Consider the following 27,693-nt stretch of genomic DNA (forward strand, 5'->3'; position numbering starts at 1 on the left):
CCCGGAAGAAGCGCCGGCCCAGCGCCCAAGCGCAGCCCGGCCCCGCCTCACGCAAGCGGCACCGCCTCTACTTAAAGCGCGCCCGGAGGTGTTACTGCCTCCTCCTGCTCGCCGGCCACGCAGCTCCACCATGTCGGACCGGCTGCCCTACAAAGTGGGTGAGTGCGAGCCCTGGGCCGACTTCGCCGTGCTCGGCACCTTTCCCGGGCCGGGGCGGGTGCGGTGCGGGGAGCGCGGCCTCGGCGGCTGCGGCGCCGCGCTGGATGTGGCCGCGGGGGGGAGGACGGCGGGTCCTGCCCGCGGCGGAGCCGGGCCTGAGCCCCTTGTGCGCTGGGGGAGCCACCGCGGGGGAAGGGGGCTCGGGGAGCGGCACCGCCGGCTTCCCACTCGCGGTTGTGCCGCTCTCCCGGCTCGGCTGCCCAGTCCCTCTCCCGCCGCTCAGAGCCCTTGGCGGGAACAGGCTTAGCTCCGAAGGTAAAAGTATTTCCCATCCCGGGACCTTTGACTCATGTGCCCTGAAGGTTTTGGCGGGTATTTCACTAGACCTGAAACTTCACAAAGAATCCCAGTTTATATAAAGAGTTGGGTGTTCCTTGGAGGCTTCATTCAAAGAACATTGGTATGTAAGGCTCAGATTCATAAATAATTTACCCTAGAGGCTCTGAACCTAAAATACTGTAGGGTATTTTTAAAGCAGCCCTGGTTAAGCTACCAAGCCCTTAACAGGGGTAAGATTAAACCTCCTCCTCTTGATATGTTTGTTTCTATCGTCCTTTCCTGGCCTGTTTTCAGGCAGGTTTCAGTCCTAGTGGTGTACAGGCTGTGCTCCAGTCAGCTCTAGCACGTGCAATAGCTTCAGTGGCCCCAGGCTTCGTTCTGCAGCAGAATGCAATTAGTGTGTCTGTGTTAAACCCAGCAGTCTGACTCGGAGTTCTGGTGTTCCCTAGTGCTCTAAAGAATCTGTGTTTACGAGGTAGGTGACAAAAAAGCATCTGACTATGGTCTAAATGGAATGGTGAACTTCTGAAATCTCTCAAAGAATCTCAAACCAACTAAGAAGGACAATCTGTGTTGGCTGCTGCTGCAGAGTTGATGCAGCTGGGCATTACCTGCTTGACCCTTGTGTTTTTAAGGCTGGGGTTGGGCATCCATGATGAATACAGTAAGCCTGTCAGAAATCTGTCTTGCTCATTTTCTGCTGGACTTTTCTGCTGTAGATACTTTTTACAAAAGTAGAAGTAGACTGGTAACTAAGATAATTACAGTCACTTAAAATAATTCTTGTGGATCCAATGGGGAAGGACCTGCAGCTTTGCTGTGAGGAGTGGGAGCTAAGCTGGGTTCAGCTCCTGGTGCACTCTTAGGGAGCATTCTCAGTGTGGGAAGCCACTGCCCTACAGCCAACCCCTCCCTACACGCAGGTCAATACTGTGGAAATCAGTCCCTGTAGGAAGTTTTGGGACTTTTGGGAAATGTCTGTAAAAAGTGCTTAAGGCTGTGGCTTACTGAATTCATGGGCCTCGGGATGTATGTGCACTAGATCACAGTTGATTTATACCCTCTTGGAGTAGCATGAGGGGCTGTTAGGTTTGGTCTAAACTTGTGTACCATAGCAAAGAACCAGGAAGTAACTGGAATAGGGTCTGGTTTTTCTGTACCTCTGTCTCCCAGCTGTTACTGGGTGTTCAGTTCAGCTGTCGCAGCCAGTGCCTACCCACAAGTGTGTGAACAGATACCAAGGTCTCAGCTATTCAAACTCTGACACCTGTCCTGTTTCTCTTGCAGCTGACATCAGCCTTGCAGACTGGGGTCGCAAGGCCATTGAGATTGCAGAGAATGAGATGCCAGGGCTGATGAAGATGAGGGAGATGTACTCTGCATCCAAGCCCCTGAAAGGCGCCCGCATCGCCGGCTGCCTCCACATGACTGTGCAGACAGCAGTGCTCATAGAGACCCTCATCGTGCTGGGGGCTGAGGTAACGTGGCTCTGAGTTTCTCCCTCAGCTCTTGGGTAACGCTCTGCCAGGTCACTGCTCCTGCTTATGTAACACCTTACGGAATCCTGGCAAACATCTGTGCTTTTTGGATGAGGCTGCAATCTCCACGTGGAGGGATTGTCTTGTCTTCTCTCCTCGAGCAAGAAGCTTGTTGCTTGCCCTCAGCACCTCTGGGGTGTGGGTGTGTGTGTTTCCTGTGGTCAAGTTGCAGCTTTGAATGCCTGTTGTGCCCTGTGTGCAGTGCCCTGGGCAGTGCCCACAGCTGCTGCCACGCAGCTATGCTGTGCTCGGGCTTGCAGTGCTGTGGCTGCTCATGCTGCAGCTCTAGGGACTGCCTCCAGCATAGATTAGCCTGTATTAAGAACCCCACTCTGCCCTGGTAATGTCAGCAAAATCTAATGAAGTTTACTGAGAGCTTGTGCTGGCCCTTCAGCTGTGCAGGAAAAGAAAAGGAGTGCACTGTGGCTTCAGGGACCAAGGGCTGGGATCTCCACTGAATTTTTTGTGTGACTAGGAACCAGTCACTCTCATCCATATTAAAGCTTGAGCCACTCAGAAGCCATTTACTGCCTTGTGTCCCATGCCTGACTTGCTGAATGAAGTCTGGATGTCACAGCTGAGTGTTTGCTGTACAGGGCATGAGGAGAGCCAGGTATCTGAGCACAATCTGCATTGCTTGTGTGCTGAGCAGGGAGCTGACTGGAATTTTGATGGATTGTTAAGTATGTAAATGATCTGAAGTTCCTTCTTCCTGCAGTTTGGCTGCCCAGAGGTGCCCTATATGGCATCCTTCTCTGGAAACAGTTAAGAATTGAGCAGGGTTGTGCTGATTGAAAGGTGCTGGGAGAAGGAGGAGTTTCCTCTGTAGCTGTGAAGGTGTTTCCTCAAAAAGAGGAGGAGGTAGGTGTGGACACTGTGCCAGGTCAGCCTGGGCAGGGTACATGCTGCTGTGCAGGGGTTCCCCAGCCTGTTCAGAGCTGTCCTGTGGTTGCAAATGGTGCAGTGCTGAAGGAGAGCTTTGATGTGGAGGTACAGTACTGGCTTTGTTCCAGCACTCCATGTGGAACTCCTATCCCTCTGCAGGATTTAAAAGGAAGCAGTAGCCATTGAAATTTGGGAAAGCTCCTTGCTGATCCTGTTGGTTGCTGCATCCCAGTATGGCTGGCCTAGGAGGCAGCTGTGTGCTTAGTTAAACATTGCCAAGCTGCTTTAAGCTGAGCATAACCCCAGACCAGTGATATATGGGATTCATCCAAGTCATTCAGGCAGGTACCTGCAGAGACTTGGTTTCTCTAAGATGTGGTTGTACCTTTAAAGGTGTGTGTTGCTGTGTGAACTCCTTGTCCTGATGCCTGTGGATTAGTTTAGGCTTTGATTTGAGTTTGGATTCAGCCCTGGTTCACCTGTTCTGTCAGAACTTTGGTGCCAGGGAGGGAGGAATGAAAACCCCAGAGGAGGAGGAATGAAACTGATAAAATCATAGCCCATGTAATGAGGATGTAGCTCACTGCAGCATAGTAACCTTGGTGGCCATTTTTTGGCTGGGTTAATAAAGATAGAATAATTATTCTGTGCTTCATAATTTGTAACAAAAAATAATCCTTTCCATACCCAGTGATGTAAATACTAGTGTCTGAGACTGTCAGGTGTTCCAGTTATTCTAGGCTCTATGTCACTACCACAAGTCTGTATCAAGTCTGAAGTGTAAACAGTATATAGGTATTCTGTATACTTTTGAATGTCATGACACCCATAACCTAAAGCTGCACCTCCTCACCTGGGTTTTTGCAAGTTGCCCCCATGGTGTCACCTGCTGGTATGGGGGGAACTTGCAAAAACCCAGGTGAGGAGGTGCAGCTTTAGGTTATGGATTTTGTTTTCCTGTGCTCCTTCCAGGTGTGTTTTCATGACAAGTGTTGGTAGTATAGGCGGCTTCCTACTGCACCCTTTACTTCAAAATGTCACTTTTTGATCAGGTGGGATGAGTATCTGAAAACAGGCTGGATGTTTGTGCCTTATTGCCCTCTCTACTCAAGCTCTGTAGCCAGTGAACATGTGAATAGCTGCCAGTCAGCCCTGTGGGGAGCAGAGGGTATGTGGCTCTGGGATGTGGTGCTGTGAGCTGCAGTAGGTGTGCAGATCCTTTTCAGTGCAACTCAGCAACATGCTGTTGCTTTTCTAGGTGCCTGAGCCTAGTTATGAAATCTGAGGAAAACACTTAGCTCAGCTGGAAAAGCTTCCATGACTGGAACACAGAGTGGGAGGTGGGTGAGCATAATCTTAGAGAATGCCTGGATTGAGTGTAATGTTTCAACTGCATTTCTGACTCTTGTGAGTGCCAGGTGTGTTGCTGCATGTCCATACCCTCAGTGGACTTGCTGTAGGGCTGTTCTGAAAATCTGACCTTTATTCACCAAAACTTCCCAAACCCATCCTGTGCCTGTTGGGCCCCCCTGAAGATCTGGAGTGTGCTCTGGCTGTCTGGAAGAAGTGCTTGTGAGCAAGGAGATGGCTGAATATAATATGGCACAACTAAAGCTCATTCACATTCTCTCCATGTGACATTTTCTCTGACTTAGTCAGACACCCAGTTCTCACCTTATCTTTGTAGAGCTACTGAAAATGGCAGGAATCTGCACTAATTTCCTTCTGCTCTTGCTCCCTTTTTAAGTCCTGTGTTTGATAGAGTCCCTGATATCTCAGAACTTTGTTCAGCAAACAAAACTTGGTTGTTTTCCAGGTACAATGGTCAAGCTGCAACATTTTCTCCACTCAGGACCATGCTGCAGCTGCTATTGCAAAAGCTGGTATCCCTGGTAAGTTCTCCATGTTCTGGTTTGGCTGAGTTGGGCTGTACTGCCTGTTCTTGCTAAATCAAACTGTACACATCAAGATCTTCTGAGCAAGCTTGAGGATAGAAACAGCCCATCAGAAGCAGTGGTTTTTACAAACCAGGACATTTGATTCAGGCTGTGTTGCATCAGCCTTTGCCCAGGTCTCCCAGCAAAGGCTGCTGTTGGGCTCTGATAGATCTCATTAAGATGATGGAAAGGGCTGGGTGATGAAATGGAGTGGTGTGTAGGTGTGTGCAGCTGCATGTGTTTGGTGCTTTCCAGCAAGCTCTGTCCTAAATAGGCATTGGGAAAGGTAATGTACCCTGTCACAGTGGCAGGGTCAATACCCAAGATATTTTTAGGCTAGAATTAGCCCAGCTGTGTTCCTGCCTAATATCCCTTAGGTGCTGTATCAGGATGCTGCTGTCTTGTTACTGTGAGGTTCCAATAAGGAGGAATTCCTCATGGACCAGTATAAATACCTGAAGCTGTCTGTGGTGTAACTCAGCTGAAGGAAATGTAATCCTCAGTGCTGGGAACTGAGCCCAGCTGTTGGCAGAGGCTAAATTTGGTTTCTGGCAGTCTGCTTTGGGAGGGGTCTCTCATTTCTATTATAAATAATTATTGGCACAGGTCTTTCCCTAATTGTGGCACATTCTATGGCAGCAAAGTAATCCCTTCATCAGCTCCTTTGGCACTACCAGCTCCAGGCATTGCCTCTAGTGTGGGATGTCAGAGAGCCACATGGGATTCTTTAGACATTGGGTTGTCTTCCTCACTGCTTTCAGCACCCAAAACTCAACTGAAGAGCCATTTACAGGTTGAGTGTTTGTGAAAGTGTGTGACCATTGCCTTTTGTATCCTTATTTTTGGAACTTGCTCTCCTTGTTAATATTGTGCCTCACAAATTTGTGAGACCCTGGAGGAATGCTGGTCCTTTGGCTTCAATATGAGATCCTGACACACATTAATTCAGAATAGGCAATTGCATGATTGGCTCTTCATGGCTCAAGCAATTTTCTATGTAAACAGTGAAAACACAATGATTTAGCTGAATGTTGGGGTGTGTAAATAATGTGCCCAATACGTGTTTGAGTGGCTGAGTACTTCTGAGGGTTGAGTACAGCAGGAAGACAGTACAGATGCCTGGAAAGAAAGAAATCCTAGTGGATGCAACATACCAGTGGTGGCAGCCTGTTGCTAAGGCTGTACTGACATAGAAATACACCCTGATTAGAGCAGATGAGGCACCTCAGCTTGGATTTTAGTGCTGGGCTAGAGAGACTAGAATTTAAACTCAGAGCTGGTGAAGAGTTTATATTCTGCTGCTTAGCTCATGCTGAAATCTGGTCCCTCTTTTCTGCTGTGCTAGAAAATGCTGTGGTCGTGTATTCATTCATCTGTATCATTCTGTCCAGTGGTTATTTCTAATGAATGGGGTGCTGTGGATGTGAGTCTGCTTTAGTTTGCTTTGTCTTCTCCTTTTTAACATGGAAGAGGAATAAGGAGAACAATGAAGTCTCAAAATTTTGACCATGTTTGTGGCCTTGGAACAGTGATTATTCTGAGGTCTGTTTTTCAGTGCAAATGTCCTTGCTGGCCTGCAGGCACAGATAATCATCTGTCTGTCAGCTGCTGCTGGGAGCTGCTGATGAAATCTTCCTTTGGCTGCTTCACTACATGCTGAGTAAGAAACTGGCTAATGGTTTGTGTTTGTTCCCATGCAGTGTTTGCCTGGAAAGGAGAGACAGATGAGGAATACTTGTGGTGCATCGAGCAGACCCTGTACTTCAAGGATGGGCAGCCCCTCAACATGATTCTGGATGATGGTGGAGATCTTACCAACCTAGTTCATACCAAATACCCACAGCTGTTGAAAGGTGACTTGTGTTTTGTTTTGGCAGGCACAGTTCTGCCTGGCAGGCTATTTGGGTGGGGGGTGTAAAAAGAGGTGGGGGAAGAGGGACAGGCATGTGCAAACAGGCTGTGAAAATTCCTTACAGTTCAAGACCAGAATCTCTTACCTGCAGGATCTGTTCCCACTTCTGCTCTGTAGCTGCAGTGACCTGTCCTGGCCATAGTTCACTGAATCCATTACCTGAAAATGACCTCTAGGTAGTTCTGCTGTCATGCCAAAAGCTTCCTGGAGGAGGGCTGTGTTCTAGAACAGCTCAATGTCTGTTTGCAATTAACAGTTTTACATTAATGCATTTCTTACCCATTGTCTTAGTGCAGTTCTGAATGAAGTCATGACCACCTGTAGCCTTCTGTGGAAAATTAACAGTTCCACCTTAAATACTCATTCAGTTTGTCAGTGAAGATGCTGATGAAGTCAGGAACTCTTGCTTTGATTTGCCTTCAGTGCAAGTTGGTAAAACTGATCAGTGTAATGTTGCTAGCATGTGCTTATGTAAAAAGTTTCTGTGAAGGGAATTTGACATGAGCAGGCTGATCTGTGCCTGGTGAGTATGACAGACTCTCCTTAGCTCTGCCACTGTCCATCAGCTGTGCTGCAGCAAGATGTGTGCCCAGGGTAGTTAAGGGGCATGTTTGGTCTGGGATGTGGAGGAAATTGGGTGGTGATACAGTGGGGTCTGTTGGTGCTTTTGTAGAGGGGAGGTTGCTGTAGAAGCCTGGATCAGCTCTCCTCTGACTCATGCTCTGCTTTAGTAATAAGATAGGAAAAAATCTGAAGGTGGCAGGCTGTGAATAGGGCTGTTTGTGGGGAGTGTGGGGCTTTGCTCCTCATCCATGTGCTGCTGCAGGTAGGGGCACCAGAAAGAGGGAAACTTTCTCTGTGACAAGCCTCACTTTGTCCTTCATCCTCAGCCTGATGTCACCCATAATCCAACACTCAACATCTTGGTGTTATTTAAACTGTGATGGAAAGTTTTCATTGGTCTCTGCTCAGCCTCTCTTCCATCAAAGTTCTGGTGCTTCTTGGGTTGCCTCTTTGTGATATGCATGACCTCTTGCTTTTCCCATGTTTGATGCCCAGGAATACAATTGGTCATCCCTCTCTGTCTTCCTGGTGTTGTCAGAGGCCAAAGAAAGTATTTCCCATGTTCATTCTCTGTTTTGCAGGGTTGTTTCCCTACCATGTACACCTTGGTTGGCCTCTGTTTCCAGAGGTGCTTGAGCTGAGCTCCTTTCACACTTTCAGTCCTCCTGTTGTCCTTCTTGCTCCTCTCCAGCCCTTTTCATCCTCTTGCCAGTCTTGTGCTCCTGGTGGAGAAGGCACCAGTATAGTACAGGGCAGTAGGACATTGGCTCTTGAACTGTCTCAGGTTTTTACATACATGTGTAGCCTGCCTCTGATAAAAAACATCCCTGTCTGGGTTTGCTTCCTAAATTCATAGAAATGACTCTTCCTCTGGGGTTTTAAAAAGTCTAGGGAGGATGCAATATCTGTCAGTGTTTCCCTTCCCAAAATGTATGACTGTCTGCATTGGCTGTAGTTGAAAAGCTTCTTGCAGTTCAGTAAATTAAGACTGATCTCATCCTTTGTAGAGGATTACAAACTTGATCTGTTTTACTTTCCAGTCCATTGTTCCTTAGAAACAGAAAAACTTCCAGAATGGGACTCACAGAGTAGAGTCTTGATCTCCTTAACCTGAGATCTGTGCTTAGCCTTTTAGCTGCAAAGTCTGTTTAAATGAAGAGGTGTAGCATCAAATTTTGGTATCTTATAGCTAACAGAGGCTAATATATCTTAAGGGCTTGTGGGGAGATATGACCACTGTGGAGGTGGAATGAGAGTGACTTTGGCAGAGCCTGCACAGTGTGTGGATTGTGAACATGGGAGGCATTTTGGCATGAGGCAGCTGAAAATGCCATTTGCCATTTAAAGGCCGGATAAGTTTTCTGGGCTAATTTCAGAGGGAATTGTCTTCCATGCTTCAGCTGCTTCTAATTTAAATAGTTTGGTCCTAGTGTGCAGCTAACAGTTGAAAATAGTATTCCTTCAACTAGGAGACAAGTTAAATGTGTATGTGAAACTGCTCAGTAAGCTGCCTCTCTCCTGAAGTGTGCCTGCAGTTGGAGGGCAGAATGGCCTTTGTACTGTTGGCTTATTCCATTAAGCCAAATGCCCTTAATACCAAGATAAATAAAGGAAGAAAGGGGGGGAAATGAGAACTGACCAATGGGGAAAGTCATCTGTGCAAAAGCCCTGTGTGGGGAAGACTGGCTCATTTGTGAGCCATTGATCAGACTTGCTCATTGCTCAGGTGACAAATACAGGTCTGAGCATTTAGCAAGGTTGTGTCAGTTTAATTCAATCTTGTTCTTGCTGCAGGCCCTTCTCTGCTCTCCAGTCACTCAGGCATTGACCATGAGTGGTGTAGGCAGCACTTGGGGCAGATGCAGAGTGGTTTAGAGCAGCTGTGAATGGCACCTGGGACAGTGCTGGGCTGCCTCCAGGGAGGGGAAGCTGTTGGCATATTGTCTGGTCTGTCTGTCTGTCTCTGCCCCGACACGGGTAGGGTGGTTCTTGGGTGGACGCGTTTCAAAGGACGAGTCTGGACTCTTCAGCTTTTCGATCTTCAGATTGTTTATTGTTTCTTATCTACAAAATTTTCTGTCTGCCCAACAGAGGTCTGATCTGCAAGGCAGCCAAAGGCACTCTGACCACCCACGGGGCGGTCATGTCCTTTTATACTAAAATCTACGTACATTATATTTACCTTTATTTTCCAATACTTTTCACCCATGTTGGCAAGTGCACTTTCACCATAAACCAATCCCCAAGTGCCAACATCACCACAAGAGATGGAAGACAAGAAGAAGAAAGAAGAAGGACAAGACACGCCCTGATCCCTCCATCTTGTCTCCATAACCCCCCTGTACCAAAAACCTTAAAGTTTATATTTCACCCTATAAATGTGTCTCTTTTACACCCTTCACTCTAAAGTGATTCTCATGTCCTCAAACTGCTGTCACTTCTGTGGATGGATCAAAATCAAGCCACCAAGCACTCTTGGCAACATTCCAGGATTTCTGAGACCCCCAAGGGTTCTCCTGGCAACTCTGGACATCAGGAACGATGTGCTGAGTTCCCACAGCATATGGGCTGTGAGGTCTGCTTAGTGCTGTGGAAAGAGAATCTGCTAAGCTCAGGACTCTCACCTGGAGAGAGATGAAGGATGAGGAGAGTGTCTCTTACTTGCCAGATACACAGGAAGAGAGGGCAGGTTTGAACTGGAGGTTCCTGCTGTGACCTCCAAAAGCTTTTCTTCAAGGGGGTGATTGTCCATGATCCAGGCAGTTGTTCTGGAAGCTGATGCTTTTGGGAGAATGTCTACAGAGCCTCCATTTCACTGTGCACAGGGCTGCACTGAACTTTAAACTCTCCTTTCTCCTCTAAGCAAGCCCTAAATATGCCAAAGCCTGAATGCATTCCCTCAGCAGGTGACCATCAGGGCAGTGGGGCTGTCGAAGGCTCTGTGGTGAGGTAGAAGTGAAGGGGATCAGTCGGCCTGATCACAGAACCACAGAATGGTTTGGGTTGCAGGGACCTTTTAAAGGCTCTCTAGTCCAACCTGTCTGCAATGGGCAGGACATCTTCAACTCAGGTTGCTCAGAGCCCTTTGAACATTCCAAGGGATGGGACCTAGAGCACTTCTCAGGGCAGCCTATTCCACCCTCATTGTAAAAAAATGGTATCTTATATCTAGTCTGAATCATCCTCTTTCAATTTAAAACCATTCTCCCTTGTCCTCTTGCAACAGGCCATGCTAAACAGTGTGTCCACATCTTGTAAGCCCACTTCAGGTATTAAAAAGCTGCAGTGAGCTCTCTGGAGCCTTCTCCAGTTAATCAGCCTTTTCTCTTCTAGTGCTGTTGGTCTCATTTCCTTCATGTGCTACAGAGTGGTCTGGGGAGCAATGGGAGGGTCTCATGGCTCAGTCTCAGGCTCCACTGGGGAATCTGTCAATTTTGTTGTGAAAACCATGTTGAATTGCTCTTAGAGTTTCCTGCCTGGGCTTGGACCAGCTCACAGCTGGATTTTTTGAGGAGTAAGGATGGATTTGGACCAGACTTGGCATCTCTGAGTGAGCAGTGCCCTGGAGCCAGGAGGACCATTTGTGTCATGGGTGGCATCACCAGCTGGTCAAGGGAGGGGGTTGGCCTGCCCTGCTCTGGGTTTGGGCAGCCTCCCCTTGAACATTGTGTGGTTTTGGTCACCACAATGTAAGAAAAATGTCAAACTCTTAGAGAGTGTCCAAAGGAGGGACACAAGGATGGTGAAGGACCTTGAGGGGAAGCCATATGAGAAGTGGCTGAGGTATTCAGCAATAATTGACTGGAACTCCAAAATGAGGATTTTGCAACAAGATGCATCAGAAAGCAGCAAGAAGGGGGCTCCCCCAGGAGGGGGACAAGCCAGAAGCCAAGGGTGGCCCCAGTGCAACCATGCCCTCACTAGCAAGCTGCAGTCCCTCAGGGTGCAGAGAGGAGCCATCAGTAGGTCCTGGACAAGGAACCAGCTCCAGGATCCATCCAGGGTGCCCCAGAGCTGGGAAAATAGCGGTGAGACATCATGGTCGAATTTCCATCATTGGGGATCTGCAGATGCCCTGTGTTCATCCCAGGGGAGCTGCTGGGACAGGACAGCCCAGGGTTCCCCATCTGCAGCTGGGGGACCAGGGATGAGCCTGGCTGCATCCCAGACCCCAGGCAGACTCTGCAAGCTTAACCAGGACTGGAGTTTGGGGAGGGTTGGTAATGTCTTGGGGAGGCATGGAAGAAGAGAGCATGGGTTTGTCCACAGAAAAAAGTATTTTAAAATAAAATGAGCAGAGAGGGAAAGAAGTGCAAAAAAAGTCCTGACAATGGCACTGCAGGAGGAAATGCTGAAACCCAGTGACACACAGTGAGGAAAGAATGGAGGCACAATAACAAGGATTTAAATGCTTTTTAGGGTGAAAATCAAAGCTTGGGCATGACCTTGAGGAGCACAATCCTTGCTTTGCTTCTGAGTGTCCCAGGGTGCATCAGGCTGGCTGGGGGAGAGGTGGCTGTCCCACTCTGCTCTGCACTGGGGTGGCCCCACCTCGAGTCCTGGGGGCAGGTTGGAGCAGCACAATATAAACAAGATCTAAAGCTGCTAGAGAGCGTCCAAAGGAGGGACAGGATGAGGCTGAAGGGCCTTGAGAAGAAGCCCATGAGGAGCAGCTGAGGGCACTTGGTCTGTTCAGCTGGAGGAGCCTGAGGTCAGGTCCCACCAGGGCTGCAGCTCCTCCCGAGGGCAGCTCTGATCTCTGCTCTGGGACAGGGCATGGCTGGAGCTGTGCCAGGGAGGCTCAGGCTGATACCAGGGAAAGGCTCTTCCCCAGAGGGTGCTGGCACTGCCCAGGCTGCCCAGGGAATGGGCACGGCCCCGAGGCTGCCAGAGCTCCAGGAGCTGCCAGGGATGCCCAGGGTGGGGCTGTTGGGGTGTCTGGGCAGGGCTGGGGCTGCCATGGGTGATCCTGGGGGTCCCTCCCGGCTCAGGACATTCCCTGCGGGCCGGGCTGAGCGGCGCCCCGGGCTGACAGCAGAGGGCGCTGCGGCGCCGCGGGGCGCGGCCGGGCCGGGGCCGTTGCTGAGGCCGATCCTGGCCCCGGGCCCGTCCCCGTTCCCTCCCCGGGCCTGGATCCTGCGCCCGCCTGCGTGCCCCGGGAGCCGGGCAGGCACAGCACAGGTGAGCAGGTGTGTGGCTCTGAAGCACGTCCTCTGGTGTTCCTGCAGTTGTTTGAGGGTTTTCATCTCTTCCCTGTTCTCTCAACAGCCAAGGGACTGTTGAACTTAAGCCTCTGTGGGATGCTCCCAGCACCTGGATGGCCTGATTTGCACAGCATTGACTCCAACTAAGGTGAATACTTTTACTCTTCCCACAGGAATTAGAGGTATTTCAGAAGAGACAACCACTGGGGTTCACAACCTGTACAAGATGAAGGCCAATGGGACCCTAAAAGTGCCAGCTATCAATGTGAATGACTCTGTCACCAAGGTAATACAGACAGAGCCCTTCTTCAGTGTTCTGCTCTCTGACCAGCTTGATGTTGGGATGTTGTCATTGCCATGAAAGTATTCCTTCTCTTGCGGAGCTTCTCTTGATCTGGTTCTGAGCAGAGATTTCCAGCACATCCTAAAAGTGAGCCCTTGATGTCATTGTAAATGCCCTGTTGTCAGGACATCAAGGGTTTTTTTTGTATGTAAGGACATCCATTCTTCTGCTGTTTAATAACGTGAACACACTTTTGGAGATCATGACTCCTGGGCAGTCAGTACCTGTGGCAAGGAGCCTGTCCTCACTCTGAGTAGCTTAAAGGCTCCCAGGCAAGTGTCAGATACCAGCTGGAAAAGAGAGTGCGACCTCCTTGAGCTTGTGCTGGTGAAGGTTGGTTGGTTGGTCAGCCTGTGGCTGATCTGTGAGCAGCAGATGCAGAAGAGAGAGCAGGAGGGAGATATTTATCTATTTATCCCTTGCTTAGCTTTAGTACTGCTTCCAAGATAAAGCCTGGTGAATTGAGAATGAAGTGGAGTGGTTTTTAAAGGGTGGTGGTGCTTTTTGGCTGCAGATGAATTGTAGTGGCAATTAAAGGTGTACTAAAGGTTTATGCATCTTGATGTTTTTTTAATCTAGTTACTGACTCTATTTCAAGTTCCATACAGACATCATCCTATTGGGTTGGCAGTTCTCATGTTTGGCCTGCCTTTCTGGTCTCATTTCTGCTCACTAAGATGCACCTGACACTTCATAGGTTGTCAGCTGGAGTCCAGTTGATGTTGAAGGAAGTTCTTCACATCCTTTTCAGCCAGATTTGTGCCACTTGCATAATAATTATTAGTACTGTTTAGTAGACTTGGAAATTCAGATGTTTCTAACAAAGCCTCTTAAAGGGATTTGGGATTCTAGTGCCAAGCAAGTGCTTGTTTTCAAGTCTTGTTTGGTATTTATACAGTACAAGATTTGTACTGGCCACAATTACAGATCTCTGGGAAAATGTGCAACTGAGATGACAAACTCTGCTCTCCCACTTTGCTATTTCCAATTGGTGCCAGGTTCCTGTGCTAACATTTGGAGAGAGAAGGCAGGCACAGCAGCCAGCTCTGTTCTTCCCCTCTGCCACTCAAATGTGTTTTGGGTGGGGCAAATGTCTGCATCCAACACTCTGCTCTATTACCTGCATGGGAATGAACAGACACCTGGAGGGCTTTGACTGCACTTGGGGGATTTGGTGATGAGGAATCAAATCTGACTGACCATGCTCTTTCCTCCATGCTGCATGGAAAATCTGCAGGACTAGGAAAGAGGGATACCAACTGGTACTAGCTCTAGAATTTGAAGAATTGGTAACACAATTTTCTGATACATTAATGGCAGCTATGCCCCTGATAATGATTATAGGCACTGAGTCAGGAACTTCTGGATCTGAGGTATAATTTGTTACATTTTGGCCATGAGCAGTTTATCCCATTTCTGTTCATACTTACAAGAACTGCTGGTGTTGTGGGTGTGCCTTCCACTAGACCAGGTTGCTGCCTCTGGGAATTTAATCTTAGGATTGCCTGTAGCAGACAGTGCTGTGTTAAGTAAAAGCGAGAAGGGTTGGTGCCCTAAGGCTGTAGAAAGCCAGGACAGGCTTTGAGACCAGTATTTTGCTGTGAATGCAGGATTTTTTAGTATTGCTTCCTTGCAATAGTAAAGCACAGCTCAACATTAGTAGCCAGCTTCTTTAAAAATTCTTGGTCTCTGTAACTCCCCAAGGAATCAAATCTGTTTGTACAGCCCCTCCTCCTGGCCAGAACAAAATGCTCCAGAAGAAGAAGGAGCATTACAAAGATTAGCACAACAAGGTGTGTTTGAGTTTAGGAAGGTGTTCAAGGGGTGAGGTAGTATTTGATGTCTGACTTAGCTGGGCACTTTTGATTGGAGGGTCTGGCTGTCAATGTCAGTGTTACAGTAGGAGGATGTTGTGTGATGGGGCATTAGGAGATGAAATCCAGGGGGTCCTGGTTGCAGTGACCATTATTGTGAATGGCTGCTTGCTGAATCTTTCTAAGTCTGAGCAATAGTGAGTGACAGTGTTAGGGTAACTCCTCATGGGAAAAGATGTAATTTGGATCTTCTGGGGCTGCAAGAACCAGTTGCTCCTGGTTGGTGTGGGCAGCTTGCTGCTCTGCAGGCTGGATGTGTCTTGCAGAGATAAGATGATATGCTGCTGGTGTGTTTTGCCTTCCTGTGGCACTTGGTTCAGTTCATTGTCTAATAAATAGCAGCAAGGAGCTGATAAACATCTGGTTTAGGAACTCAGACCTACATTGGTGTGAAACACACTCAGGTTACCTCTAACAAGTTTTTAGCAAGTCCAAGCCCTGGTCAGTAGATACAAGGTATTTATGAAATGCTTCTCACCATGTTGAAGCTTGTGTTTGATATAACTCCATAGACTGAAACTGGATGAATAAAAACATCTAACCAGGTTGTCTTCTTCCTGTCCCTCATGGTGGTTAAAGTATTTAAATTACTCTCCTAGTACTTGCACATAAGTTCATTTTCTTTCTTTAAGGAAATTTCACTTGTGTGGCATTCATCTGTTCTGAAACTGCTCTGTTTTCTCCCTCAGAGCAAGTTTGACAACCTTTATGGCTGCAGAGAGTCCCTCATAGATGGCATCAAGCGTGCCACCGATGTCATGATTGCTGGGAAGGTGGCAGTGGTTGCAGGATACGGGGACGTGGGCAAGGGCTGCGCCCAGGCCCTGCGGAGCTTCGGAGCCAGAGTCATCATCACGGAAATCGACCCCATCAACGCCCTCCAGGCAGCCATGGAAGGTGGGAGCTGAGCAGAGCAGCAACTTAAATAAACAGGGCAGGAGATCTCTCTCCTTTTTAATGCCTTTATTAAAAATCAGCTCAGGTAGGAAGAACCAATGGGTCGCGCTCACGGCACCGCTGCTTCTAGGAAAGGCACAGAGGGGGAGGAAAAATGCAGCTTTGTCTACTGGCCTGCAGGCAGAGCTGGGGGTTCTGTCCTCACCTGAGCATCAGGAGATTCCCAGTTTTTCAGTTTGACATTCAAGCTCCTCTTTCCAGCCGACATCTTTTAGGTTAGGGTGAGGGGTAAAAAGGGTCTTAGCAGGCACTGGATTCTGTTCCTCACGTCTGGACATCACCTTGATCCCTCAGTTCCCTGTTGGCTCGTTGTTTTTAGGGTTTTTTGCTAGGTTTGGTGAGGGGTTTCCTCATTTGCATGCCAACTTTGTTGTCCCCTCCTCTTCACTTTCTCGGGTGCCATTCTCCAGGAAGCAGCAGGGTGCCACTCTACAAAAAGGGGAATTCCCAACCATCAACAACAGGTAGTTAACAAAAAACTATTAACAACAGGTGATTACAACAACAAACAGTTAGAATTCCACCGTGGCAGCAACTGGCCCAACCTATGAACTCTGCAACCTTTTAAAAAAATAGGCAACTTTTCTACTCATAACAGCAACTGGGGCATCGGACAGGGTCTGTGTGTCAGTGGAGAGCACTAAATGAGTGCTGGCCAAGAAAGATGCAGTGGGTTTCAGCCCTGTCCCTGCTGAGGTACAGTCGAATCCAATTTAACTGTAGGAATTCTCTCCTTGCAGTTAGGGAAGGAGTTTGTTACTTGAGGCCTTGAAGGTGTGTTGTGAATCAAGGATTCAGAGACCGTGGTGGTGATGGGCTGAGGGATTGTCTGAGTTTTGCAGTTCTAATCTCCAGTGTGGGATACGGCTTGACTGGAATTAAAACATGAAAAAACACCAGGCCTTACCCTCTATAGGTTCTTTTGAAGAGTAGTGCCATGCTCTCTGTCTTTCCAGCTGAGCCCAGGGCATGCTCTGGAGCTGGGTGCCTCATGTAACTGTGCCTTTGGTACCAGTTTATCCCATTTCTGTTCATACCTGCCAAGAACTGCAGGTGTTGTGGGGACACTTCTTTTGCAAATTTGACTCCCTGAATTCAGTCTGAGTGCTGTGCCAGACTGCACAGATTGAATGCAGAGATCCACAGATTTGGAAAGGGTGAGGGATGGGTGGTTTTTGTGCCATGTTGCTGTTTAGCGAGACCAGTGTCCCACTACCTTGCATCGTTTCTAGGCCAGGTTTTGGCAGAAACATTTGACTCATTCTTTCTCTGTACTTTTCTACTTCTAGTATTGTGTCCCACTTGTTAATAAATGTTGGTGGTTGTGTAGAGAAGTAACATTTTCTCTTTTCAGGTTATGAAGTTACAACCATGGAGGAGGCCTGCAAAGAGGGCAACATCTTTGTCACCACCACTGGCTGCACTGATATTGTGCAGGGCAGGTATGGCCAAGCCACTTGCTTTAGTGAAAGCATAGCATACCTGTACAATTAGATTTCTTTTCTAAAATACAATTATAACCTGTCAGCAGTTAGCACTCATCTGACTTGTGGACATCAGAATTTAGCATGAATTTAGTGAGAAATTAAGTCTTTGGTCAGTTTGGTTGGATGTTGCCACATTGCAGTTGTTCCTGGCTTATGGAATGTAATGATGGAGAAACAAAAGCTGCAGAGAGGTAGATTGATTTTGGAGAATGAAGGCATCAGGGCTGAATTCTGTGTTAGGCCAGACAAATGTGAACAGAAGGGGAGGCAGGTAAAGGTTGAAAGTGATTCTATCTGTGGGTGCGTATCAGCAGCTGAAACCAGCCTGTTCTCAATGTGCTGCCCTGCAGTGTTTGGTTCTGCTTCTTAGATCTCAGTTTATATCCCCAGCTCCACACAGACTCCTTCCTTTCTTTGCCATGATGACTGTACATGTTATAATGGAAGATCAGAGTATGTGGGAAGAGATGTAAAACTCCTGGGAACTTCAAAGTCATGAAGAAAATTATTTCTTGTGTAAGGAGAATAACTGCAGGTATTTGTTTTGACCAATCAAACAAAAGCTTATTACTTTCCATATTGGGAAAATACTTTCTCTCCAGAAAGTTTTTATATCTTTGGGAAATGTCCTTCTCTAGAAGCTTGAAAGGCTTTTCCAGCAGACTTGCCATGCCTGGAGGGGTTACCAGCCCCACACACCTTGTAAGAGTCAATGCAGTTATTGAGCTAGGCACTTCTCAGGGCTGTGGATTGGAGCATCTGCTGAGGGAGAAAACTGTGTGGATCAACTTTTGATACAACTTCTTTTCTTTTGCAGACACTTTGAGCAGATGAAGGATGATGCCATAGTGTGTAATATTGGCCATTTTGATGTGGAAGTTGATGCCAAGTGGCTGAATGACAATGCAGTGGAGGCAGTGAATATCAAACCTCAGGTGAGGCAGCCTTTCCACAGGCTCTCCTGCTGGAAAAAAACCAGTAGCTACTCAGTGTCCATTTCTAGAGAGTATTTCTCTTCAGCTTCTTTGGTGTTTCTAGCTTTGTTGGAAGCCACTGTTGCTCTGGTCAGAATGCAGATTCTGCTAACCTGGGACAAGCTGCACATGATAGTCTTGGGCTGCCATGAAAGAAATTCTTTCCAGCCAGTGCCCAAGGCCTCAGGGTGATCTCTGGGGAGAAGTGCCTGGTATGGGTACATCTTCCTCCATGTGTTGCCACTTCCTTGAGAGACAGGAGCCTAAGCTTAGTGCTGGTTGTAGAGACAAGTAATTGCATCTAGTCCATTCAGCTTTGATGTTTGGGGCATGGGCAGGGGGTATGCAAATGTGCTTGCTTCAGTAGCCCTGAGCTGAAAACAATCTCATAGCTCAGCTTCCAAAAGCAAGATAGATGAGAAATACAGAGCAGACCATTAGACACCCTATAAATTTCAAGAGCAGAGCCCATAGATTGCCTGGTACTTGACCTGAATCTCCTCTTGTGGAGCTGTTTGCTCAGGTACTGCTCTGCAGCAGAACAGTCATGGTCCTAAGGGAATCTCAATGGAATGACTTTTGGGATTCTGTCAATGTTTGAAAAAATTCACACTTCTTTGTTTTCAAAGTGTGGTGTGTTTTTTGTTTTTTTTTTTTTAATCTACTCTGAAATTGCAGCCTCAGGAAAGCCTACCTGGTGCTCTGCCAAACTTGGGTTTTTCTCTTCCAGACTTGGTGCCTTCATTTTAGAAACCTGTGTGGGCAAAGCAGGCAGGATGTTTTACCCTTGCTCAGCTTGCATGCCTGCCATGTATTTGTGTTAAGCTATGGCTGTAGCTACACAAGGGAAATCAGAGTCTGAAAATTTCAGCTTTTCAACTGTGTGTCTTAAAGCAGAGAAACAAAACTGAACTACATCAAAACTGCTTGGTCACACCAGCGTTGAGGGACAACCATAAAGCAAACCAGGTTTTATCTGACTTGGTGAGGGACTTCTGGTTACCTTTTGAAGAGGGAGTATCTTTGCTAATAGCTGGATTTTGTGACAGGTTTTGTACTTTTTAATAACACCACACCCAAACATACCTCTCAGATCTCCATTTACCCTTCCAATTTTCATAACTCCCCTGTGACTTATTGGCCACCTACATCAAAGTCTGACTAAGCACCTGTGAAAGGTATGTTGGGTCACTTTGCATGGCCTTAACCAGGGCTGGAGTTACACCCTCAAGTTCTCACTGTGTTCAGGTTTGTTCTTGCCTATGGCCTTAGTGGAGCTGACTCTGCTCAGCTCACAGGTACCTGCCTGCTTTCTACTATCTCAGGTTGTTTTAAAACTAAACCTTGGACTGATTGAAGAATAAACATTGTTGAAGATTTAAGTGGGTGTTAATATGGCACTATACAAACTCCCTGCACAGAGGCAGTAAATCCCTTTTTAAATGCTTGCTTTTAGGGGCCAGTCTGGCATTGATGACAGAGTGTAGTAAGGTGCAGTGTGGTCTCAGGTATGAAAATTGTAACAAGATTCTGGTTAAAAAAAAAAAAAATTACCTTTTGAAAAGGATGGAATTGGGGTCAGGCTTGTCCATATGGATTAATGCTGAAGAAATCTAACTTTCTAAATATTCAGATTTTTACTAAAACCTGGCAGCTTCTTTTCTGTATCCTGAACCAGAGAGGGGAACATAGTACAAGAGCAAAAAATCCCTGACTTTCTATGAGGAACATCTCTCTTGATGAGAGGATTAATGCCAGGGCTGAAGGTGTTTAACTTCAGCTGGAGGTACAGAGTAATTGAGACTGTGTCCAGCATGAAAGTTTCAGTACCAGTGCTGGGCTGATTGAAGAGATGTTTAATACTTTAATAAGAAAAACATCTTACTGTGCCATTGTGACTCATGTGTTGCTTTCAGAGGACAGCTAAGGAGGAAATAGGCTTATTGCTGAAAAGCTGGCAGGTTGGTTTGGCTCTGGGTTTGCAATGCAGCCCTGCTCAGCTGTGTTTGAGTATCAAAGACTGACCTGCAGCACAAACTCAACTTGAGAGGGCAAGGAAAGGTCAAGGTCAGTGAACTTTGGCTTGTAAGTTATTCCCACATAATGGGAAGGGAAGTGCAAAGCAGCCAGAAAGTCCAGAGCCAAACAAATTCCAGTGGGAAAAAGGAGGAGGCATTTGTTTAAGTGTGGAGAGGAGCTTATTGCTTGGATAATTTGAATTCTACTTCTGGAGCAATTTATTGAGTTTACAAATCAGTCTGTTCTGTCTGCTTGTATATGAGATGGGTTTCCACAGTACTGACTTCAGCCTCTGCTGGTACCACTACTATTTTGTATTTATTTCTCTGCATTAATTTTACATTTTCCATGTTCCCCTGTGCATTGAATGACTCCTGTCAGCACAGGTTGCTGAAGGGGTGGGGTTCTATGCACAATCCAGCTGTCCAGGGGCAAGTTATGTGGATATTATGTAAGGATACAAGATTTTGACACCTAAACCACCCAATTCAGACTTCAAAACTGAAATGCTACTTGAACTGCTCAACTATCTTTCAGTAGTTCAGTCTGTAAATGCAATGTTTGTTATAAGTAACACTGTAGCTGTTCTCAGGATTTTTCATGTTTTGCTTCCCATCTGGTTCCCTCTTTTGTTACTTCCTCCCATAATCTCCTGATGGCCCATATGGTGTTTTTTGGGTGCACTGAGCACTGTCACTGCTAGTCCACAATGGAGAATTGGCATCCAAAATAACAACTGCAGCTGCTCGGGGGGATCATTCTTATCCCACCTGCTGAGTGCTTTTGGGCAGGAGAAATCAAGGCTGATTTAGGGCTGCTCTTTGAGGTGGTTACTGCCTGCATGTGTTGTGCTGATATCATAATAATCTGTCATGTGAACCTGAGAAGCAGAAAATGATGCTGTGATTGAAGCATAGCTGGGGCAGGCAGGTGGAGACACACACCACCTCTGAAGGCAAAATACCTGTTATAAAAAACATGGTTTGTATTGGTTTGCTCTTGGCATCTCTGCTGAAGTCCTGAACAAGGATGATTTTCAGAAGAAAGTTTTGTTACAATTACAGCTTCATCACATGTGGCTTTTAACTTACAGGCCAAAGCTTTAAGAACGAAATTGAAAGTTGTGTTTTACTTAATATTAAATGACTTTTAGCTTCTGAAGTTTAAATATAGCTGTGAGTAAGGACTCTTCTGGGTCTGTCACAGTTGCTCTGCTGTGCTAGCAGAAAATAAATGGTCTGAAGCATTAGGCTTTGTCAAAGTTGGTTGCTGATTATGTTTTAAGTATTTCCAAAGTGCTCTACTTCCAAATGCTTGGTATGAAGTGATCAATAAATACCAGTTAATACTGAGTATTCTTGTGACTTATGGGCCATGTTGGTGTCTCATTATTGCTTTAATATTGTAACCTCCTCTAGGGTGAAGGCAGGGCAGAGAGGAGCTAATGAGAGGTGCAAAAGAAGCAGAGTTAAGTTTAACATTGCAGGAGTCCAGTCTGGCCCAGGCAGTTGGGGCACATGTTAAGTGACATTATCTCCTGAGTTGTGTGGCACAGTGACCTTATCTGTCTCCTGTGTTGTGTGGGACTCTCACAGCTGAGGCTCTGTCTCCTTAGCCCATCTGAGCCTGGATTCTGTGTGCAGAGTCTTGCTGTGCCTGGGGTGGATTGGGGAGGATCATGCCTGTGGTCCCCCAAGAGCAAAGCAGGGTACACCAGGAGCCAGGACAGCTCTTTGTTGTATGTATTGGCCTTGCAGACGTGGGAACAGTTCCAGGGGACCTTCAGCAGGCTGAGGGCTTCAGCTGTTCCCTGTGTTAGATGCCAAAGCTCTGGACTGCTGCATGCAGAGGTGTTCCCTCTTCCTTGTCACTACACACCAGTTGTGACCAGTGGGTGTAGATGAACTGGGATTTACTGCTAGCAGCACATTCCCATCACAGCTGGCTGGGACTGCACTGGCATGTGGAAAAGCCAGGAGTGTGGGGAGAGCTGGCTGAAGGAGTGTGGGGAGAGCTGGCTGAAGGAGTGTGGGGAGAGCTGGTGAAGTACAAAGCAGATGCTGAGATGTGTGTGCTGTGAAGGCCAGGGTTGCTGCAGGCTTTGCAAACACCAGGGTTAGGGAGAAGGGTGTCTGTGTTACACCTGAATTGCTGAGGGGCAGGGAAGCCCCCTGAGCCCCGGCTTTGCCCCGTGCCTGACGTGGCCCTGCTGCTCCCACAGGTGGATCGCTACACCCTGCGCAACGGCCGCCACATCATCCTGCTGGCCGAGGGCCGCCTGGTGAACCTGGGCTGTGCCATGGGCCACCCCAGCTTCGTCATGAGCAACTCCTTCACCAACCAGGTGCTGGCACAGATCGAGCTCTGGACCCACAGTGACAGATATGCTGTGGGGGTCCACTTCCTGCCAAAGAAGGTGAGTGACAGCCACACAACGGTGCTGGTAAGGAAGGCAGCTTCAGGTGTGGCTTTGTTGGTGCTTGAACTCATTGAAGGTTCTGTCCTTCAGAGGATGTTTGGCTTTGCATGTGCTGGGTGTGAATGGGCTGATCTATTGTGTGCAGAACTGGGACTTGCCTGTCCTGTGACAGAGCATCCAGGCAGGCACTTCTTGCCTTCTCTAAGGTGCTGGGAAGCCCTGTGCTGCCTCAGGGCAGTTGGAGAGCTTCTACCAATCAGCTTGTTCCTTCTACAAACCTGTCTAGCAGCAAAGGGCAGAGTTGAAGCTGGAGTGAAACTGAATCCCTTTTGCTGTGGTTGATAGAGTCCTGATCCCATTTGCACCTGAGAGAGCTTATCACAATCTGGTCTTAATAACTTCACAAAATATTAATGACAGATTTCCTCAGATTTCCCTTTAAACTTATCTCTGTGGTTTTTGTTCTTGGAAAAGTCTGGATCATGTCACAGCTTGCATATTCCTTTTAGAAAACTAATGTGGTTTTAATTTTCCAAAATAAGCCTGAGAATTTGAGATGGTTCATGGAAAAAGATGCTGGAGTTAAATCCTACTGCTTTTGGAGCACAACCAGGTGTGAGAGTAAATGTGAAAATACTTTCCATTTGGGAAGTAGAATGTGTATGTTTGGGCTTATTAATGAGGTGTTTTCTGAAGAACTTAAGTTTACAAACTCATTAGTTAAGGATCAAGCAAAGCATATCAGAAATGCAGTGTAGGAGTGGATCAGCAAACTGCCACACCTTTTGTCTTCAAAGGAACAGTCTTATTGACAGTTCTCTTGAAAATACATCCCAGTGTTGCTGATAAAATGTGACTTCATCCTTTCACTGAATAACAATTTTTAGTAAGCATATTTTAACTGGAAGTACAAAGAAATGAGAAGTAATGCCCAAAGCAGTTAAATATGAATTTGCCTGTTAAGGGGGAGCATATGGCAGTGATCTCTTCAGGTTCATCCACTGTGACAAACACTTTTGACCCTCTGTGCCTCACAGAGGGCTTTATTCAAAGAATAAAGCAGTCACCTTGTCAGAACCAACAAAAGAGCTTTCTGTGATAATTTTCTGGGTTAACGCCTTTCCTTGTTCTGTGTAATTGCTCTGAGGTCCAAGTGCAAGACTTAACAATTACCAAGAACCTTACCCTGCACTTTCTTTGACTGCAAGAATATTGCTTTGATTGGCCATTGCAGACCTGCACACATTTCTGCAACGTGTTCCTGGAAATCCAGGAAAACTCCTGTCTCTATGTTCTTGGCATAAATCTGTCCTGCTTAGCTTTGATTTTTAGGTGAGAATGTCGGCTTATCTTTGTCTAAATTTGTGTGTGTTTATGTCTAAGTCTTGAAGTCCCCAAGCTGAAGCAGCTGTGAAACAATTGATCCCTGCTGCTGCTTGAAAACCTCATCTGGGAATTGTCGGGGACTCAGTTCCTTTTCAAGTGGGTGAAATCTTAAATTCACTGGAAATACACCTGTGAGAGCTTCACACCCCTGTCTAATCAACCAGATGAGAATACAGTTTCTGACCATCCTTTGTTTCATGACATCTTGACAGGATGTACTAGGCTTAAATACTTGTTTCCCTCCTAAACACAGACCTTCCCCTTAGATTTTCTTTCTTTCATGGTTTATCTGACTCTTTGGTGGATTTCATGGTTCACTGCCACCATTTCAACCATTTCCCCTTAGGTTTCTGATTTTGTCTTGTCACCTTTGGCTGTCCTGGTTCCCTAAAGGCAAGGGAAAAGGTCCACAGTGGTCACTGTGAGCAGGCTGAGCTGCTGTGAGTTACCCTCTGTGCAGATGGAGCTTTTTACCTGGTTCATGGCATGGCATCACTTCAGAGTAGTGGCTTTGTTACCACAGGCCCTTGGAGGGGGAAATCCAGGACTAGTTTTTGAATCATTTAGGCCCTGCTGGTTCACAAGCTGGCCCTTGATTGTTTTGTTTATCTACTGCCCTTCAGTTATATTGCAGCCTTTCATGTCTACTAAAGTAATATGAGGGAAATATTTCTGGTTTTCTCTGTGCTGCTGGGATTTAGACTTAGCTTGTATCTGTTTACTCTGCAATGATTGTCTGGTTTTGCAGGAATTACAAATGGTCAGGCTTGTCCTTGATCCCTGCTTGTGCTGTCCTTTCTACCTCTGAATATCCCCTGTGGCTGTACATCCCCCCCCTGACACAGCAGCTTGGTCAGCATCCTCCTGTTTGTTTTCTGACTCTCCTGTACCTGCTCTTGGAGCACTTAATTGCCTTCTAACTTTCTAAATTTTTCAGTTTCTTGAGTTTACACATCTGCCTGACACCTCTGGGATAGAGAAATTATCTCAACCTTTCTGTGCTTGTGTCCCACAGCCCACCTTGGTTTTATTCTTCATGAAGACAGTGCCAGTAGATACAAGTAGTCTTGCTGAACTGGAGATTCTGGAGTGAATTTCATTATTTATGTGGCCCTAAGATGGAATATCTGGAGAGGGCAGGAATTTTTTTTCCAGTGTTAGGACTTACATAATATTGTAGGATGACAGTGTAGTATGTTCAGGTATCTTTTCTTTGTAGTGGAAACTTTATAATTTTACCAAACTGGATATTCTTTTATCTGAAGAGTTTGATCTCTGTTCTTTCCTTGTTGGATAGATGTGAATGAGTAAATTGATTGAAAAGGGTTTGATTATATAAAATCTTGTTTCACTTAACCTGACTCCCTCAAAAGCACGAGGCTCTTCCATGTAAGTGCAGGTCTGTGCTCAGACAGGTGAGGGATGTTGGCAGGAAAAGAGCTGTGTCAGTTTAAGTCCTCCTTGTTGCTGCTGTTGGTCTCCACATATTCATTTTGCCCTCTGGACTGTGACTTCCTGAACTAATAGAACTCAGTTCTGACGTTCTTATCTCAATGTTTTGTTTTCCAGCTGGATGAAGCTGTGGCTGCTGCTCATCTGGACAAGCTGAGTGTGAAGCTGACAAAGCTGAGTGACAAACAGGCCAAATACCTGGGCTTGTCCAGAGATGGGCCCTTCAAGCCAGACCACTACAGATACTGAGCAGGTGGCTGCCCAAAGACCAAAGTGCAGGGATACAACCTTCCAAAGCTCTTGTGTGTGCTGGGCTTCTGAGGACAAGCCTTTTGCCATTTTCCTCTCAGTGCTGCACAACCCCTCCCCTTACCAGGGAGCCTTCAGGGCCCTGTCAGTGGATGAGGATCACTGACTCCTGGAATTAGAATTGGTTACTTAGTTAATGTCACAGTGAAAAGGATGCTGTGCACCTTTTGTTGGTTTGTAATGCTCCAGTGAGGGGAACAGGACAGAAGGTGGCTAAATGAGAATATGGAGTCATGCCACACAAGTGGCTGTCAGCTTTGAACAGCTCACCATGAGGTGGGGAACGGTTTCTGCAGGGAGATGCTTTTGCCATGCCCTGCTCCAATCAGGTAAATCCCAGTAGGACACTGACAGTGGCAGGCCCTCTCCACAACAGTGCCCTGGTAAAGTGCATATTGTGAAACTGGAGGAAATAGGGAGGATATGGGTTGCTTGGTCTCCTTGCTGTAAAAGCAACTCAGCCTCCTGTTAAAAGATTAGAGCTGGAGCTTTTTCCTGGGTTAGTTTACTTCCTTGGTTTTGGTCAGAATCAAGACCATTTTGTGCTTCTGCCATACCAGCTTGAGGAGGGGTGAGGCAAGAGAGACTTTTAGCAGCCTTCAAGAGTGTTGTGAGCAGCTGAGGAGCCACTGAGGGGATCATTGGGTTTAGGGGCCTTGTTCAGTCCTCTGCAGACACCAGCAGCACACTGTTACCCCCAACTTGATTTCTCTGAGTTGTCATGTCTGCTGTATCATGTTTGTCACTGACTTCAAGTGCTTTTATTAAAGATCTGACTGTGGCCTGACTTGTTTTGTGCAGTGAGATATTTTGGGGTTTGCCATGGGTTTGTTTACCTTTGTGTGATCTTTAAGCTACTGAAAATATTTGATGTACCCACGTGTGGTGTCCTCAAGGCAAAAGCCCTTGCTGTGGCTGCTCTGCATCTTGTGCTGGGGCTGGGAAAAGCTGCTTCTCAGGAAATATATGAAGTGCTGAATCTTACAGGATGGTCCCTCTGCCCACACAGATTTATCTCCATATGCCATGGAAGCCCTTTCTTGCCACTGTCCTCTTCAGTCCAGCATTGCACTGCAGCCCACCTCTGTTTCTGGATGTGAGAAGATAAAAGGTTTAGAATGATGTTACAAAGTGCTTGAAATTCTCAGATTCATGCCCAAACCTCAGTGATCAGTTGGAACAGATGGTGGGGGGGAGGAAACAAAAGAGATGAGTAAACAAGATGTTGCTCAGTGTTCAGCTTTTTTCCTGGTTTTGTTTTGCATTGACCTCTAAAAAGCACCAATTTGAACTGAATGAGGGTCCCAAGGGGCCCCATAAGTGTCTCCATAATCATTAATGGTGATTATCCTTCAAGAGACACACAGCAGTTGAGTACACATCTGAATGTAGGTGATGTGCACCTTGTGCTTGTGGCACAGAGTGACAATGGTGGAAAATGTGGAAAATGTCACTGTGGTAGAATAAGTGCAGTAGAAAAATAAGGACTGCTGGTGCCCTTATTCCTTAGTTGCCACTACTTGAGCTTTGGCTTCTCAACCCATTTCACAGCTGAAATCTGCTATGCTGAACTGCAAGGCTATAATTCTGCTCTTAGATCATGGATTCCTAAAACTGGATTAGGAAGGGCCACCTGGAGCTCTCTGGTTCATCCCTGTCCTCATACCAGGGCCATGCTGAGATGAACTTGCCCAGGAGAGTTTCAGGTGTCCTGGGTCAATCACATCATCTCCTTTGGCTTCTCTCCCAGAATGTGACCACCCTCTGGTGAAAGTATTTTTCTGTACATTTAACTGGAATTTCCTGTGTTAAGCCTGTGCTGGCTGCTTCATTTTCTCCCTCTGTGCCGGGCTTGTTCCATCTTCACTACATTTATGATCCCATAGACAAATCAGGGAAGTGTCCAGACCAGCTCTAAAGTACCAGGAGTGGCTG

General features: G+C 46.8%; 1 protein-coding gene across 1 annotated transcript; it reads left to right on the forward strand.

Moving 5' to 3' along the window:
* Positions 1–26,545, forward strand: AHCY (adenosylhomocysteinase). Its single transcript, XM_054644279.2, has 10 exons — positions 1–158; positions 1,786–1,976; positions 4,738–4,813; positions 6,559–6,711; positions 12,712–12,824; positions 15,445–15,652; positions 17,067–17,154; positions 18,017–18,134; positions 22,414–22,608; positions 25,567–26,545. Exons 1-10 carry the CDS (start codon positions 131–133, stop codon positions 25,696–25,698), a joined length of 1,302 nt encoding a protein of 433 aa, XP_054500254.1. The 5' UTR covers positions 1–130; the 3' UTR covers positions 25,699–26,545.
* Positions 26,546–27,693: the final 1,148 nt, after the last annotated feature.

The sequence above is a fragment of the Agelaius phoeniceus genome, chromosome 17, assembly GCF_051311805.1.
Source record: "Agelaius phoeniceus isolate bAgePho1 chromosome 17, bAgePho1.hap1, whole genome shotgun sequence".
NCBI classification, from domain to species: Eukaryota; Metazoa; Chordata; class Aves; order Passeriformes; family Icteridae; genus Agelaius; species Agelaius phoeniceus.